Below are 18,553 nucleotides of genomic sequence, written 5' to 3' on the forward strand. Positions count from 1 at the left end.
ATGGTCAGATGCAATCTCAAATTCAATACACTAAGTTGAAATCGCATTTATGATTATGGTGACAATATTTTATTCTGGGAATTGAGATCATAAACTCTAGACATTGCTATTTATTGCCATAAATGTTACTAATGCAGCTAAAGTGTTAAATATTGCGTAGAAACAGCCCTTGGCAGGAGATAAAGTGATTGATGAAGCAAGTCTGTTAGAATATTAAAATTTTTCACAAGGAAAAGTTGAACATTACACATATCACATACATATTTCTAGTGATGCAAGTCCAAAACCTGTATTTTTGAATTATTGCAATTGAAGAATTTGATTAACAGTCCTCTATCAAACGTCAAAAGTGTAACAAATTAGCTTCAAAGACTGTCCTGTGAATTTAGGGAAAACTATTAGTTGTCATTTTTTTTTTTTATAAACCCACTGCGTAGTTTTTGTAATTTCCCAAAACTTTAATATTTTTTTACTTGTATCAATTAAGAAATATGTGTGAGATGAGTATTTATATATACAGTCAAACCTCATTAAGGGGTTTACTCTTAGGAGAGCAAAACTATGACAAGCAGAGTGACCTGATAAACAGAGTATGCCATGACCCTGCTATTTCCCCCCCCCCCCCCATTGACTTATTTTTGCACATAAAACCAACTCTTCATTATTCAAATGAGTCCAGTTGTGTAAATGTATAAATTTAATTATATTAATTTATATTTTCCGTAATTTTTTCTTCCATCCTAAAGATCTTGGAATTTCTCAGAACCCCAAGATAGGGTCATTTTGACTTCAATAGACTTTATAGTTTCTATGCTAAAAACTGCTCTCAAAATTAATAATAGAAAAATAGTTCAAGGAACCATAAAAATTTATTGCAAGAAATGAAAATTATTATATTTGACCAGAGTAATTATTAATTAGGATTACAACGAAACAACTATTCAGGTTCGCTAAAAAAGCACAAAAACTAATTTTCACTCATTTTTCAAAGATACATTTTAGTGAAATGTCTTTATCATTTTTTCCTGATAAAAGCAATATAGATTGCTATAGCTACCAAAATACTGATAATATAATAATTTAAAGCATATCTTTTTCATATGTTTGTCGGATTCTTCACTTTGGAAAAGAAAAAGGGGTTCTGTAAAATCTTCAAAATTATAAGAAACCATAAAATTGAAAGGGGAAAAATACCAAGAAATTTCTTTTGATGTACAAAAAAAATTACATGGTAAAAAATAGTGAATCTCACTTTGGGACCAAATTGGCCATACTTACTGGCCGTCTCAATGCATACGCCCACTTAGGTAAGGCCTGAAAGCCATGGGTGTATATAGGAGCCTCATATTAATGAGGCCAAAATAAAATTAAACATTAATATATTTTTTGTAACCACTGCATAAAGATTCTGAATTGTTAGTGACCGAAAAGTGTCCGACCGTAAGTGGGGATGCATGAAAATAAAAATTGTTAGAGTCTGTCCCAGGGTTTCTTCTTATCTTAGAGCCGGGCTGAAGGCCCATCAGCCATGTGGGGCCTATGCTTGGTCTACAGCAAGAAAACCACCAACAATTAAGCATTGGGGTTATCATATACATTGCATGTAAAGTTTATGATTTCGATGAAAATTTGGGAAATCTTACTTTGGTCTTCCAAAAGTGACCCCCATAAGCAGAGTTTGGAGACACATTACCAGGAGTTCAATAACATAATGACACCATAGAGGGCTATCAGTATTTCAAAAATGTGAACCGTAAGCATAGTGAAATATTATCTGGGTGACCCGTTCACTAGATTTGACTGTAGTCATAGGTATTATTACTTCTAAATTATGAAAACTATCATTGTCCCTGATTTTAATAAATTTAATAAAAATAGATAAAAGTTTCATATGACTTTGCCACTTTTTTAAAAATTGAAACATACTGATTTCTCTTATTATGATTGAAATAAGCTTCATAAAAAAAAAAACAAAGAAAACAAGACATTTTTATAAAAGTCTGGAAGAGCTTTTTTTAGGAATTTCCCATTTAAATATTTAATATAATTTTTTTTATATAATATGTCATATCAATGAGTAAGTCAGAACATCAGACGCATAATAAATCTTCCTTTTCAATCGTCAGGTATCATTAGAGTAACAGACGAGCATTATCTGAATGTGATGAGCTCTGATTCTGGAAATTTTGTGGGAAGAAAAACACTATGAACACTAAAGTGAAAACACTAAAGAAAAATATGCCTTTATATTTGATGTCGTTGCATTTTTATTGGCGTTATAAAGCAAGATTCATTAGCATTGTGCAGCCTGGACCACCAATTATTGGCTTTTCATCTGGGGTGTGGTCAACCGGGTTTAGTTGTATTTCACTTCAATATTATGAGTGAATGAGTTAATTTATGATGAGTTTAAATTAACTAAAATGAGTATTAACTAAAAATGAGTTTTTATGAATTAAATTTAATCATTTTTTGCACTGGTGAGTGGAAAAACGGTACTAGAATTAGTTCTCATGAAATTTTTTTTATTAATAAGGATTATGCCTCTACATACAGGGAAACTCAGTTATCTTGGGCAACAGACCAACCTGATGCAAAAAAGAAATTCTAAGTAATGCACTCATTGGAAAATTTCACTATTACTAGTTTGTGTGTGTGTGCAGGTTTTTTTTTATCATATCCAGTTTTGGGCTGAACAAAAGGTGGAAACAATGTTGGAAACTCCATTTTTTGTTATACATATTGTCAGAAAATCAATCAAGATGGGTTCTTGTGCATTCATCTGTAAAAATAGTGAAAATGCATGGTTATTACGTTTTATACATTTGATAATTAGATCGTGGCTGGGTGGACGTACATTTTAAACTGGGTGGAACGTAACTGTTAGATATACATTTTTGTTAATTTTTGATCAAATGATGTATATTTTTGTGATTAATTAATTGGATGATATTTATATAAAATAACTTTGGATGTTAGTCATTCATTATTCTCCAATCATTGTATGCCCAGAAGATTCTGGGGGATTTTCTGTTTTTCATAGTGGATATATACCTACTGTATATAGGTCAGTAGGTTAATGTTTATTGTATTTATTGGAAAGGGGTGATGTGTGGTAGATCGTCATCTGGCTCAGAGATGATGTGTTAGAAAGAAGTTCCAAGGAGCTTAAGGAATTTATGTAACTGTATGTGGACTCTCGACTATCCGGCATAGTTTCAAAACAATAACATATTAATGAATTGCAATATTGCCTTTTCATATTTGTGTGATATTTTTTCTATGAACAGTAAAATGAGTTTAAATCATTTTTGTACGAACTTTACCCACCTTTTACGATTGTTTCGTTTGTTTTAAAAGTGTGCGTATTTGTATTTTACAGCAGTGTTTCCCAACCTTTTGGATGTAGTGGTCAATTTCCATGCTGTCTCCCCATGGAATAAAAAAAGTTTTTTAAATAATTTATATATTATAGAAAATAGAAGTTGTAAATTACAATTTAAACACTAAATGTGCTGAAGATATTTTATGCAATAATAGTAAATTAAAATGATCCCATGGACCCACAGGGGGTCCATTGAAAAACACTGCTGTACAGTGTACATGATTTTGTTGTAATTGTCTGCAATTAAGTTAGACATTATAAAGTTTATCTTGGAATACCTGCACAGACCTGCTAACTCGCTGGATTTAGCAGGACACTCCGGCTTTGTTAAAATTTCTCGAGATTTTAGCAGAAAATGAGATTTTCCACGATTCTTCATGTCGTGATGTAAATGACTAACATCGTAGTTAGAAAAAACACTCATAGAGAGAAGCCTTAAAAAAATCTTGGTGACCGCATTTAAGCAACTGGTAAAAACGTGATTTTGTTTATTTAGCATTTATCGGGATGACTTTGGTTGCCGAAAAATCCCTGTATAATCATTATGTATTCCATTATACAAATACAAAAACAACGCCACAACAGGCAAAATGCCCAACGAGGTGGCTGATAAAAAGATGCCCATAAAGATGCGTCTATGTGCAAACTTAAGTTTTTTCATCAGCAGCTTTATATTTCGAAGTTTCTTAAATTGTTTCTTCTGATTAAATATGTTGTGAAAAAGAAAATTTAAACTGCTTTTAAGCATTCATATACCCGAGATTATCAATCACTGATGGGTTATGCCATTTCAAATCACCCGGCTAAATGCCAAAATGACACCCATAGTCTCAGATTTCAATGATTTTTTTATTTGATTTATCAAAAAATGATGCAGATGACTTTTTCGAGGCTCAATTTTTAAGCGGCATTGTTTGAGAAAATAAATCATAACTTTTTCAATTTTCAATATATTTAAGTGAAATTTTCACTAAAGTGTTCACAAAAACATGCAGAATATGAATAAAAATAATTCATACACTTACATTTGAAATTTACATACAAAAAAATTATGTAAACTTTGTTTTTGTGGAATTTTTCGTTAGGAAAAAATACAATTTTTCTAACGTATTTTTAGACCAGAGGCACAGCAGTTACCAAAACGACTTTTATTTTTAATTTCTTCTAAATATATGAAGTAAAATACTGGAGAAAAAAAAAAATTTTTTTTTGACCGTTAATATATTTATTCTGGCTTGCAACACAAAATTCATGGAAATAAGATTGGATTGCTCCGATTTCAAATCATTCAACTAGATACTGAAATACAACCCATCATCCCAGATTCCAATTATTATTTTTTGTTTATTACTTCTACCATCGTTGTTGACCATGCAAAATTTCATGTACATATCTCAAACTTTTTGAGAAAAAAAATGTTTTCTAACCTCGCAAATGACGTCTCTTAGGCTAACCCCATTCAAGCAATATTATTCGTGAAAATATATCATCACCTTTCCTTTTTCATTTACAAAAGCTCTCCTGCTTTTCACTCAGCATATTCAGTGACATTGAACTCTTCACAGATTTTTTTCCTTGTTCCATGAAGCAGGGGGCCAGAGTTAAAATTTGCAGTTTTCCCCTTGTTGTGATGGATCAGTTGAGTCCTATTTCTAATTAACTATCAAAATAATCATATCATTTGCTTTCTGTTTAATATCTTCATTAAGTGTGCTTTGAGATTCATTTTCTGGTAATTGTTCTTCAAAAACTTTACAAACCTTTGATTTTAAAGTTACAGGCAGATTCAACTTTTCTGTTGGCATTGCTTGACTTGCACTGTGGAGCTACCCTAAGTTTAATTTGTGACTCTTCTATGTTCTGTAGAGATGAATTTATTTCTTCAAGTGCTTCTTATTTAGTAATTGACATTTTCAAGTTACTTATCTCTACATCACTATCACCGTTCATCTTTTTACAGTATTCAGTTTCTTCACCTAATTTATTGATGTTTATGGTCACTTTGTCCCTACAGGCATGGCATATTTTTTGCCCTGGAATTGATTTTGTACAACCATCTATTTCATTTATACGTGAAAAATACAAGTTTACTCTGGAGAAATTTCTTGATTCGAAAAGTTTGCATTTCTGTGTGCAATATTTTTATTCATGGACTTTTTTCCTGTGGTAAATTTTTAAAACAGCAATTCACACAATCACCCACAAGTATTTTTAAGTACTTGCCCGTATAGTTTGAGGTCAGAGAATATAAATAAGGGCAAATTTTGGAATTAAACAAATTTTTTTGGGGGTAAGAAGTGTGTGTATACTGTATCTATAGAATTCTGGCATATTCAGCTTTTCTGTTATCCTGCCCTCCCTTCCACCACATTAGGCCGGATAGTCTGGAGTCTACAGTAATAGTTTTTAAAAATTATTGATAGTATCTCAAAATATGCTGTTGTTCATTAAAGATGTGTAATCAAATGTATTTTATCTAAGAATAAACATGTAATGCACTGATTGATATGCTTAAGTGTTTTAGATTGTTAATGAACTTGAGGAAAAAATGTATAGCGGTGTAAATATGCTTTGATTCAGTTCTTAGGAAGGTCCTTGAATTTTTTTTTCTGGCTTGAAAGAGTACGAATGCATGATAATTATATAAGTTCATAGGTTGAAATCATGTTTGTGATATAAATTGTTACAGCAGAAAAATGTTTTTCTCAATGCTGCACAACTTTCATGATAACTTTTGGATTGCAGGGCTCACAGAGGAAAACATCTTGTTCTAACAATCAGATTTCCAAACCAAAGTCGTCATGTTGATGACTTAGATATATGGACACATACTAATGAAACGCTAGGCGCTGTGCGTCGACAAATTCTAACAAGGTGAGAAATACTTATCAAATTTTTCGTTCTTTGGACATGCCAATTCTGGGAAATAGAAATATTGAAAACCAATTTAGATTTCAATTAATAAGTTCAAATAATCAATTTCAAGTCATGAGTTTTAGCCATTTTCATGACATTTCTTAAACTTAATTCAAGTGGGATAGAAATTTATGGTTTTTATGAATTTGAAAAACTTAATAATTCTAATCATGTGCTTTGCTCGTTTCTCATTTGATTAAAAATTTTTTTTGATCAATTACTACACTGTTAATATCTGAAATGCAACACCCTGAAAGAGGTATCCATTTGGCTTGAAATTTGCACCATGTTTAACCTCAATGGGACATGCAAATGACTAGCATTGTCGATTATATGCTAATCAGAGACGCCAATAAGGCAACCATTTCGAAGATATATAAAAAAGAGAGAAGGCTGGTTTCCTGAGTACCGGAATTGGGTTTTCTTATTGCTCCTTTGCACCTGAAGCTTCAGTATGTCTTGTCAAGACATACCTCCGTCATTCAAGCATGTTTCTTTGACAGAGAAAGAATCATGGCTTATAGAGATTGCAGATTACCCTTCCGAGAGACCGATAGAAATTTGTGCTTGCGTTGGATTAAATCAAGCCATAGTGACGTGAATATGGGGTCTATGGATGCAAGATGGTCAGACCGACTGGAAATGGTTGCACCAGCCATGTCACACCAGGAGAGGACAGGCATGTCATGCACGTGGCAGTAACTGATCACATTACAACATCAAGGACTCCTGCTCAAGAATTAGGGTCTTTCGCAGGACCCTCATTTCAACTTTTTCTGGGGGGGGGGGGGCAAAGAACATACTCAGTGTATGTATATATATATATATATCATTTCTAGTGTATTTTCAAAAGCCAGGGGGCTGTTGCCCCCCTCCCCAAATGACGGGGGCCTGGTCTTTTGTGCAACAATCTGCATTAGTATGTACTATCTGACATCATCCGCTGCAGCACGAAATTTTTGCAAGGCTTATATTGCTGTGAATACCTTTAACTCCATACCAGGGGTGTCAGAGCTGCTATGGTGCATTGAACGTCAGACATGGAGAAACAAAAAGTATGACATTGTTTTCAATCAAATCTTGATTCTGCCTTTAACACCTATGGTGGTCGTATTCTAATCTGCCAGCACCGCAGCAACAGACTACACCACAATGCTAGTTTTTCTCTTGTCTTGGTTTCAAGAGATATAGTTTTCCATTGGATTTTAGTACTGCTATTATTACATCTAATATGCTGTGGATCCTGTTGTTCTCCCATACCTTCAAGGCTTGGCTTGCCAGCAAGCAAGTTTCAACGTGACAGTGAGCAAGTTTTAATGTGACCCTGAGCTATTGGATGTGGTATGCAGCTTACAGCAACTCTTATTTGCCCACCACTGCTGCCTTTGGCCTCCCCCCCCCCTCCCAATATGCTGCCTATTAAACACGTCTGATCAGTGAGTATGCATGGTCTGACGTACCCCAAACACACACATCCAAAGCCTGTTTCTTTTATTGAAGAGGCTTGTATAGTTATTGCCGAGGCGTGCATGGTTATTGCCAGACATAATGGTTGCAAAAAAGTTAATTTCTCTTGTGTTTCACAAGTCAAATAGGGGTATAATTGCAATCATTTCACCCTTTTAAAATATGCAGGGCTTCTACTTGTCCTACTTTTTTTTATCAAACCCTATGAACTAAATTTGTATAATCGATGTTAATTGAGGAGGAAATCATCGATATATTGCCAAATGTTACAAATGTTGTAGCTTGAAATTATTAATTCTACCAAAGCAAAAATTGCATTGTATTTAAGGTTATTAAGGAAGGGGGTGTATGTGGGCCATTTGGATTATTAACATTTCATTTGCTTTGTTTGAGGGTTCAACAAATAGAGTAGTCATTAAAAACTTCTGTCTGATTGGAAAAAATAATTTTGTAGTTACTAGTCCATGGTCTTGGACAGTAACATTTATCATTTAAAATTATGGCCCCTATTTTGTGTATAGGTGAAACAACAGTTTGCATTACAAATACAACGCCACAACAGGCAAAATGCCCAACGAGGTGGCTGAGGAAAAGATGCCCATAAAAATATGGATGTCATATATTTCAAAAATACAGCAACCCAATTAAAAATGCAATTAGTAAAAATTATAAACAATATATACGCAAGATAAAATATTATACAATGCCCATAAAGAATACTTATGGTTGTCTTATTCTAAGTATGGATAGCTTCTCAATTTACCCCAACATGTTTATCGTATTTCTTTTTAAACGTGTCAATTGTGTTACAATTTACTACCTCCGGGGGTAAGCTAATCCATTTATTAACAACCCTATTAGAGAAAAATTCCCTGGGACACCATAGCCTTGCATTGTCCCTCACCAATCGATACTGGTGTCCCCTTGTAAAAGCAGTCGATTGGCGGTGTACTAAAAGTTCATGGTCCATCCCATTGAAAATTTTGAACACTTCGATCATATCTCCTTGACACCTGCGTTCATCTAATGTAAACATATTCATAAAATGAAGTCTCTCTTCATAACTCAAGCCCAGTGTGCCAATAAGGACACGCGCAGTTCTTCTCTGCACCCCTTCAACTATGATTTTATTGAAAGCACTACACATACACACACACATGCCTACATTGCTCTCTACCCTAGAGCCTCCTATCGAGAGGGGGCCAACTGTCCCCTTACATCCATTATTGACGTATCGAAAAAATGATTTTGGGTCAGAGCCAATGTTATCTGCCAACCTAGATTCAACTTCCTTTTTACTATCCCTTATCGCTTTCTTCAATAGTCTTCTTTTATCAGTAACCAATGATAGGTCACCTTGTCCACTTTTATACTCTCTGAATGCTCTTTTCTTTTCAAGATAAAGGTTATGCACGCTATCCGTGAACCATAGAGGGTACGATGTACGAACACGCTTTTTTCGAACAAACGGTATGACGTCATGCAAAACAGAGGACGACTTCGTACTAAATTCTCCCCATTGATTTACTACCCCTACTGATTCCAACTGGTCTTTGAAAACTTCCGCTAACCTTCCTCTCAAAACATCAAAGTTAGCTTTTCGAAAACAAGGAACCAGTCTTTTGTTATCAACTTTACCCGAGGAAAAGTTACAGTGAAATCTGACTATTACAAAGCAGTTGGATACATAGGCCTATTCTAGGTTTATATCATTCATTTGTCTTCTGTATTTTTAGGGCATGAAGAAGTACAAATAATATCTACAATACTCAAGAGTTAAAAATGAAAGTGCTTCATTTTGAAAAACAATTACGCTGGCATTGAATAGCAAAATGTAAACAAATCCCTTCAAAAAAAGGATGGACAACACAGTAAAACCATTCGATTCACTTTGACTTATTTACATCAGACCTTGTAATTTACAAATTTTCCACTGTGCTTTTGAAAGTGGTCTCGAAAGAGCATCATTCTTAAAAACTTACATCTCTTCTTAATATGCTGTGCATTGTCGAAGAGAGTTAACCTGGACTGTGGAAGAAAGAATGTAACATACAGTAAAACCTCAATAAGTCGTCACCTCAAGTTATCGAAAAATTATGACGGCTTAAGCGGAGTGACGACTTGAGCGATGTTCCGTCAGTTTTAATGTGCGATGTTATGAAAATCGTATAAATTTAAAGTAATATGACATTTATTAAAGTATGAATCAAAATAACAATATTAATAAAATTTATGTATAGCAAAAAAATAATAAAAAAAATAGAAATTTTTTACCTTTTTTGATCACTTATTACTTAACTTATTGTGTTAATATACTGGTACTCTTTGATTTATACTAGTAATTTTTAATTTAGACTAACAGCAACTGTTTGAATAAGTAGCTTTTCTTCATAATAGAACTCTCTATTGCACATTAATTTTAGACATCAAATTTAATTTTAGTATTTTAATTCCTTCCATAAGTAGTTCATGATACAACTACAAAGTAATCTCGAACACTTGACTTGGTGGAGGGGCCCTGGGCAGGGAAAAGTAAACAGAAGACCTCAACTTGAGAAAGAATGTCTTAATTTTTTTCAACAAAGATATTTTGTTTAGATTTCAAGCCCTAAATTAGTAGAGTCCATGCTTTCTATGATTATTTATTATCCGTGCCACTTGACTCCGTTGCACTTTGACTTTAACTTGATTAATTTGATTCTTCTATTTGCATAATTTTTGATTTCTTTGCACTATATGTAATCTGTAATCTTTGACATATCAATAAATTTTTGTTTTTCCGGAGATGCCCTGGTCCCGCCCCCTTGGGGGGGGGGGCGAAGTGCTTACACTGCTTCTTGCGACAGAGCTTCGGTGTCTCACAGTTTGTCCAGTTTCTCCAATAGAACCCAGGCAGAAATGAGATCTAGCTTGAACAGTCCCTAACGCTCCGAAAACCTTAGTCGGCAAATGAACTTCCCCAGCATAACTTTTGTTACTTAAACTGTTCCGTTTGGGTATAGAGGATTTTACGGTGATTTTTAAGCATATGGCAATACAAAAACAACGCCACAACAGGCAAATTGCCCAACGAGGTGGCTGACTTAAGAACATCATGGATCCCCGAGCCATTTTTTGGAGGCCCTACCTACTACTGCTACACCACACCCCCCTCCCGCGGAACCCCCCAAAGAATCGGTACATGCGGGAATGTGCGTGTACGTGTAGTGAAACCTGACGTGAAATTTTTGTTGTTTCTCTGTAATGCTTGGTATGTGTAGTGCTGCCATCTGCCACTAGTTTTTCTAACTATGAGTGAAGTGTTATGATTGAATGATTTATCGTTGTAGGACTGTTGCTCTCTGTGGCGAGACTTTTTAACGGGGAGATCGGCTCGCATTTGCGCCTTGAAGTTGGGAACCACAGAAAACCAACTTCAGCCGACCACCACTGTGGGGTTCGAACCCGGATCCTCGCATCGCGAGTCCGTCACTATAACCACTCGACCACCACAGCGGCCTGTTAACAAGCTCTTTTTTTAATAGGAGCCATAAAAATAGTCTGTTTCCTCTTTCTCAAACTTTTTCATAGTGACGACTTAACCGAAATTAGCGACGAGTAAACAAAGGTTTAATAACATTGTTGTCTATGAGAGCTGGAAGGGTCTGAAGAAAAATGACGACTTAACCGGAGTGACGACTTATCAGGGTGACGACTTAACAAGGTTTTACTGTATTTTAGGAGAGACAAAAAATAATTCTCTCTGGTTGCTAGTACCCTGTTTTGGCCAAAAATTGTTTTTGTAACCAAGTCCTTTCTGTTGTTTTGCTTTGGCTTAAAATTAAAAAAATAAGAATTTTTTTTAGGAATTTTTGTTCTTCTATCATTATGTTGTCTAAGGGTGGTACCCTCCCCATCCTACTTTTTCTAATTTTGTGGATGGAAGCCCTGATTATGCTATTTGCCCAACGAATATTACTTTGATATCTCTTGCCTTTCAAAGTGTTGCATTTTGGATGGCCAGTAGTGTATTTCTAACCTAAATCCTTAGAAAAGCTAAAGGCTTCCAGTTTGTCACTATTGCTTAAGTAGTTTTTCTAAATATCCATACTTGCATGCCTGTGTTGGAGTGAACTTAGCATTCAAAACATCATTTATAAGTGTCAAGTGCTGTGAATATTGTATCTCTCAATCCGTCAATTTTGAAAAATTGTAATGACAAACTGAAAAGAGCCAGAGATCTTCGTGCTAAAGAGGTTCCACTGTATCAAAAAATCTATCAACGAGTAGCAGTTTGGTGACACATAAGTTCATTTTACTTGCTTGCTTAATTTAATTAACAGAAAAATTCAAATCTTAAGAACATTTTTTTTTATGTAGGGTTAAAGCAAATAATGCAAACATGAAAGTTGACCTGTTTGTGAATGGCGAGCTTCTAGATCCTGCAGATGATAAGAAGCTGGTTTACCAACTACCTCTCAGGGATAAGATGGTGAGTGACATAATTCATGACAGTTATCATAATTTTTTTACATCTTCCAGTTTCTTGTCAGAAAAGAGGCTTTCAGTAGGGAAACTAAAGTTTTCTTGTATGTACAAAATGTTGCAGGATGGTGGGAGATAATTACAGCAATAGCTGTTGAGTTATGTGATGGGCGGGATTTACGAGTATGTAAGTGGAGTTCACTGTAGTAAAAGTGCAAGTTTGCACGTATCTATGCATATTAATTAATTTGAACAAAAGGTTAGCAAAACACCTTCCTTGAAGCTTCTATAATGTAATCAAAATTGTGAATTATCCTACTTGATCTGAAACACAAAGGATAAAAAATATTACTCAATGTCATTGGCTTCCTAAAATCTTTAACAGTCTTGTCTGACAGTATAATGCTCTTGTCAAAATTTGTGCAAACAAATGTGAGTATACTTTAAATGTCTTGATGACACATATCACTTGATTATCATATATTGTAAGACTGTAAGACTCTAACTAGTTTTCATTCCAAACTATTCCCAAACTATTTTTTGATTAGAAGGATGTTATCTTGAACGTACTAAATTGATCAAATGTGCAAAATATCAAATTTAATTTTTTGTTTTGGGGAAATTCGAAACATACTCGGAATAATTTGAAACTTAACATTTATCAGTGATTTAAAAAGTATAATGAATTACTTAATTAAAAACTAATTTTATATGTTAATGCTGCACTGCCAGCAGTATAAGTGACTATATACAGAAAAAAACTCAAAGTAGTGCAAAAGTGTAACTAAGCCGTTGCAGCTGCTGAAGTATCGATTCACATTAATAATAACACTAATCTAGCGACAAAAATGAAAAACTTCTATGTAAATGATAAAAAATCGGCTCAGCGTATACGAGCAGTAACACAGCTTAATAGCCATTTTCATTCCTCAATGCCCCTCCCCAATTAAATTATGCTTTAATTCATGGATTGAGCATTTTCATAATAAATCACAATACTCATAGTTTGTGTATGCATTCACTGGTAATAGGAGGAAAACTTGTTGATAAGAGAATGTTTATTTAGCTTAAAAAAATTAGTTTTTATATGCAAACTTCGTAAAATTTGTTTGTCAGCAAACAAAATAAACATCATTAAAAATTTCAAAATCAAGGGACACTAAAAACTTTGGTACATCTTAAATTTTATTTTATGTTTGTTCAATATTATAGGTCCTATAGCACAATAAAAAATAATGAGAGAAGTGATAAAATAAATGAAAAAGAGTGATAAAAAATATCTTCCACTAATACTGCTCAAAAAGCAAAGTGAAATCCTATGTCTTGGACAAATATTAATACAATAACCCTCTCATTATATATATCATTCTATGGGGAGACAATGAAAAGCTCAATTTACTTGAAGCATGATATAACAGAAGACTATTTTAGTCTTAATGTTAATTAAATTTTCAATAGGGTTTCTAATGTGTAGTTCTTAATGTAATTTCGGTTTTCTTAAGCAGAAAAGGCATTCTTCTGATTGACATATCTCCCAGCATCACAATTAATTCTACTGCATATTGCCAAAAGTTACAATGACTGGCTATTCATGCCAAACCAAGGAAAATGTTCACAAGTGTTGTTTGTCTGCTTCATGACAATACTCTTGTTCATTCGGAGTGGATGCACAGATGTGCTTCTCAAAGAATTCAAATGGGAAGTTCTTAACAATCCACCCTATACAGCCTAAACCTTGCGCTCAGTGGCTTCCATTTTTTTTCTTTACACAAGGAAACATTTTGCAGGACAACACTTCTGTGACTATAAAAAATGAAGTTACAGTGTGGCTCCAGTAGTATAATGCAGTGTGAAAATTTCTATGACACTGGGCACAGAAACTAGAATCCAGATTTAGCAAATGGTGGGACAGTTATGTGGAAAAGTAATACATCAACTGGTGAATAATTTGTAGTTGATGTTTTGTTAAACAAAGATGTTTTGAACAAGTATTAGCCATTGTATCTTTATTTTCCAAACATGCCTTGTGAAATAATGAGATGCGGATTGACTTGTAATGAATTGATAAACTACTCTTGTTCATCTAGCTAATAGTTTTTGCTTTTTCATTTTTAAATCCAGTTGATATCTGCAAAACTATGTCAAGTCAGTACAAACATGCCATCATCACCAGACACCAGTTCAGAAAGCTCAGCAGGATCACCACAACACACTTTTGATGGCCCGAATGCAGAAGCAGAAAACTGCCTCCCTGGTGTGGTGGGTATTTTCTTTCAGCTACCATTGTTTGATTTTTTTTTGTTTTCCCATGAATTTTTTTTTTTTGATGTGAGGAGGAGAGTATATAACACTGTACAGTAGAGTCTTGGTAAATCAGGTCTTGAAAGCTTGTGGTTTCAAATCTGAGGTAATAAAAAATGTTTCCCCTCTAAACCTGTTTTTTGATACAAACATGCTTCATTTTTCCTATGAATTAAAGTAACTTCAGTTTGAAGGGATCATGAGAGCAACTTAGTCTTTATCCCTGGGCTAGGATTTTTGATAGACCCATTTTCCAGAATATTCCAGAAGCTACCTTTATATTAAACTTATAGTGCAAAAATGAATAAATAAAATTTAATCGGATCCCCCAGAGCTGAGACCCTTACCACCCCCTCTTACAAATATGCCAAGGGTTTTGGCAGCATTAATCCATGATGATTTAAGCTTTTGAATTTAGGACAAAACAAGCAAGAATAACTAAAAATATATAGGTCCAAAGAAAAAATTTTGAAACAAATATGTTGTATACTTCCTCAAAAAAGGATAAGCTTAATGTTAACTTTAATTAGTATTCTAATGTCTCCGTATAAGCAAAAGTCACTTGTAGCCTTCCTCCACCTAAAAATCATTGTACTTGTATACTGTTCTTCGGGTAATCGAGTTCTCGGTAATTGGATGCAACCTTGGTTCTATTCAACTCAGATTATTATCAAGACTCTACTGTACTTTTTGCAATAAAACAAGCTTTCTAAATGAACCAAGTAACATTGTTTTTTTTTTTTTTTCAAAAGTGTTAATTTATATCTTGTTTTTGATTTTTCAATTCAATATTAAATTTATGTGAAAAGTATTAAGCATTTCTCCCCATCTCTACCCCCAGCATATGGCTCAACAACAACGGTATGCCCTTTTTCTTTTTCAACTTGCTGATTTGGGAAGTTCTCTGAATGTCCCAGCACTCAGAGATGAAGCGTATGCAGTGCTGAAGCTCATGCCAGCAGGTAAACTATAAGTTAAAACACCATTAATATGTATGTTTTATTTGTTTCACCAAGTTTTACTTGATTATTTTATATTTTTTTATGTGCATATTATCATGTGTATAAATGTGTTATAAATTTTGTGTGTTTTTAGATGTCCATACTGTTCAAAAATTAAAGACAATATGTCTAGAGCATTCTAAACTTGGAAATCAGTCTCTCTCCCAGTCATTGGAAAGTGTCTTCTTTTGTGCTTCGCCATCACAAGTGTTGTATAATCTGGAGGCAAGTTGGTTTTTATGTCATACTCACTAATTGGTTTGTGCAGTAAGACCTGTATATATCATTGTCACACCTATTTTTTCAGTTTTTAAATGACCATGCTAGCATAATTAGTAAAATTGACTTTTTAATAAGTCACCCCACTTATGAAGTTGTTATTAGGTCCCCAAGGTTGATGTTATGCCAAGGTCTGACTGTGTATTCATTTTAATATGCTCTTTTAAATATGTTGTGATTTTACCTCTCGAGATAAATGATTGATGAGGTTTTTGCTGCCAACATCGAGAAAATTAAGTTTTTGCCCTGAAAAACCTCTTTTTCAATTACCTATAGATCAGGGGTTCTCAAACTGTGCTCTGTCAATCTTCGTCTGTTGTGCCATGGAGTGGCAGCCCCGATAAAGGATTTTCTAAGAGACTCTGTTAAACTGCCCTGAGGAGCTGGGGATAAGTGTTGATTAGAGAAAGGGGTGCCGCAGGTGGAAGAGTTTGAGAACTCCTTCTATAGGTACTTAGATTATTTTGTAATTGAATGGGGGACATGTGTGAAGCTAAACTGAGTGACACAGCAAATTTTTCTCCTTAAACTGAAGGTCATTAACCTCCTCAGTCTTAAAAAACTAAATTTTAAGGGGTGATTATGTGTTTTAACTGCGGTACTGTCTGAAATTAGTTTCTGCAGAGGAGTATGAATAATTTTCTACCAAATGTTAATTCATAGCCTCTAGAACTATACTCTGTTCGTTTTAACTTGGGTCCTGATGTAAATAAAAGCATGTGTGCGATGCCCAAAATGATTGGTTGAAGAACATTTCACCTTTTCTTACTGTGCAACACCGCCAAAGATATAGTCCTTTGTCGTTTGCCCCTCATACCATAAAATACCTCATAATTTTTATTTTTTTTAAATATTTATTCCATATTATTTCAAAGTTATCTGGAAGACGGGAAAAAATATTTTTTAATGATCGGTCAAAACGTTTTTGCTGCCATGTCTTCAGGGTGGGTGTTGACAGGATACGGCTTTCTCACTCTAACATTACCATCCTCTTTTTAAAAGGAAGCTTCATTTTATTATTATTCCTATTCACACAAACAGATTTGATATACACTTGTATACGTTTCTTCAAGAGTTCTTGCAAGAAAAAGAGTTTTCTTTTTTATCGTTTGATGACATAAATGAAATATGCGTATCTATCTTGTTTGGCAGAGACTCCTATAAACAAAGTTTCTGTCAACAAGATTTTTTTCTCACCCACACGCTTTGACGTACACTGAAGGGGGGGGGGTCACTTATCGTTTCTGGTGAATATATGCGTTTCAAAAGAATTCTCACTTCCGCTAGAGCAGCTTGTTGGAAGGAAGTAATATTGGTTTCGTCGAAGGCGGCGAGCCGAAGAAGTCTGAGGATTATCACGTAGACGTGAAGGTAACGTTTTGAAAATCTGGTTCGAAAGAGTAACGCTAATTTTTGATTCAGTTAGCCTCATTATGACAGATACTATAGATCCGCGAGAAAGCCTGGCCTGGGGGCCCATTAAAGATCCCAGTCCAGGGGCTCCTGCTGCTGGATGTTGGGGTTATGGCTCGCTACCTACGCACGGATAAAAAACCGAAATTGTCTTGACAAAAAACAGGATATCAACAACAGGTTGAAGTAAAGAAACGAAATAATGTGGATGACTCTCTCTCATCAAATTGGAACTTCTACAGCCCATGGATTATTATGAAATATTTAATTATACAGACCCGCAAGGAAAATAAAAAGTGACAACACAACGGTAAGTTGCTCATAATTTGTTTCACGTTATAATTGGTAGCATATCCGTCCCAGGAAAATCATACAGCGTAAATTAGCTCAGAAATAAAATTGTAAAATTCTGAAGAAAAAAAAAGTAATAAGAAAAAAATGAGGATTTTTTATCTCACTATCTGCCGTAAAATAATAAACAACTCGCACAAACTTTTGTAACGACCATGGCCTCACATCCTGCCGCAAGATCCCCCAGCCTGTGATCTTTGGCGGGCCCTCAGACCAACCTCTCAACAGCCCTTCTATATAGCATGGGCGGAGATACTGCCCCCCCCCCCCCCCAGCGTCAAAAGTGGAGTGGGCAGATCTAAAGTATATATGTATTGACATCATCATCATCGTGTCTCCCCCAGCAATAATGACCTTGCCCCCACAGACTTTCAAGTCTATCTCCGCCTATGCTATATAGTAAACTTTTAGCTTAAAAAAATAAAAAAATGACAAGAATTGTCGCAGGCAATGTCCGGGCTGGAGCCCTGTCATCCCAACTCATGAGGAGTGTGCCATGATAACGGACAGAATACCTTATTGAATTTTTTTTTTTGGGAGATATATACCTCTTTCTATTTTAATTAGTGTTATCAACAGTTTTTATTTCAACAAAATTTGGAGAACAGTGAAAAAAAAAAATTCCAGGAAAATTCTTCATAACGAATTTACAATCTCGCGTTTGAGGAAAAAACGCACGTGTTCGGAACACGTAATGAAGGGGTGGGTAAAATTACAACCAATAGAGATAAAGGATGCGGAGTGATATCAAAAATTGGTACAGCAGTTTATTGACATCAGGACCCAAGTTAGAGCGAACAGAGGTTAGTTTGAAGGTCTCTGTGAGCATTCCATTTAGCTAGGTGGGTATTTCTCGAAGCTGTCTAGGGGCTCCCAAAGGCAATGCAGGGACTGGGAAAGTTTAATGTCCTTCCATGGAAGGTGCAGAATATTGTTTCTGGAAGCGCCCCTTATTTCAGCCGGGGTCTTCCCCCTC

The 18,553-nt window shown here is 34.8% G+C and overlaps 1 protein-coding gene across 2 annotated transcripts in view; it reads left to right on the top strand.

Moving 5' to 3' along the window:
* The window catches only part of faf (ubiquitin carboxyl-terminal hydrolase-like faf), a 189,568-nt gene that overhangs the window by 71,664 nt on the left and 99,351 nt on the right, over nt 1–18,553 (top strand). For both annotated transcript variants that reach the window (XM_089254411.1, XM_089254412.1), the window contains 5 exons: nt 6,131–6,259; nt 12,128–12,239; nt 14,354–14,491; nt 15,375–15,495; nt 15,629–15,759. In XM_089254411.1, coding sequence (XP_089110537.1) covers nt 6,131–6,259; nt 12,128–12,239; nt 14,354–14,491; nt 15,375–15,495; nt 15,629–15,759 — 631 coding nt within the window. The remainder of the gene's footprint in view (nt 1–6,130; nt 6,260–12,127; nt 12,240–14,353; nt 14,492–15,374; nt 15,496–15,628; nt 15,760–18,553) is intronic.

The sequence above is a fragment of the Pholcus phalangioides genome, unplaced genomic scaffold, assembly GCF_987345545.1.
Source record: "Pholcus phalangioides strain wild (caught in Gottingen) unplaced genomic scaffold, Ppha-v1.0 ptg000041l_1, whole genome shotgun sequence".
NCBI classification, from domain to species: Eukaryota; Metazoa; Arthropoda; class Arachnida; order Araneae; family Pholcidae; genus Pholcus; species Pholcus phalangioides.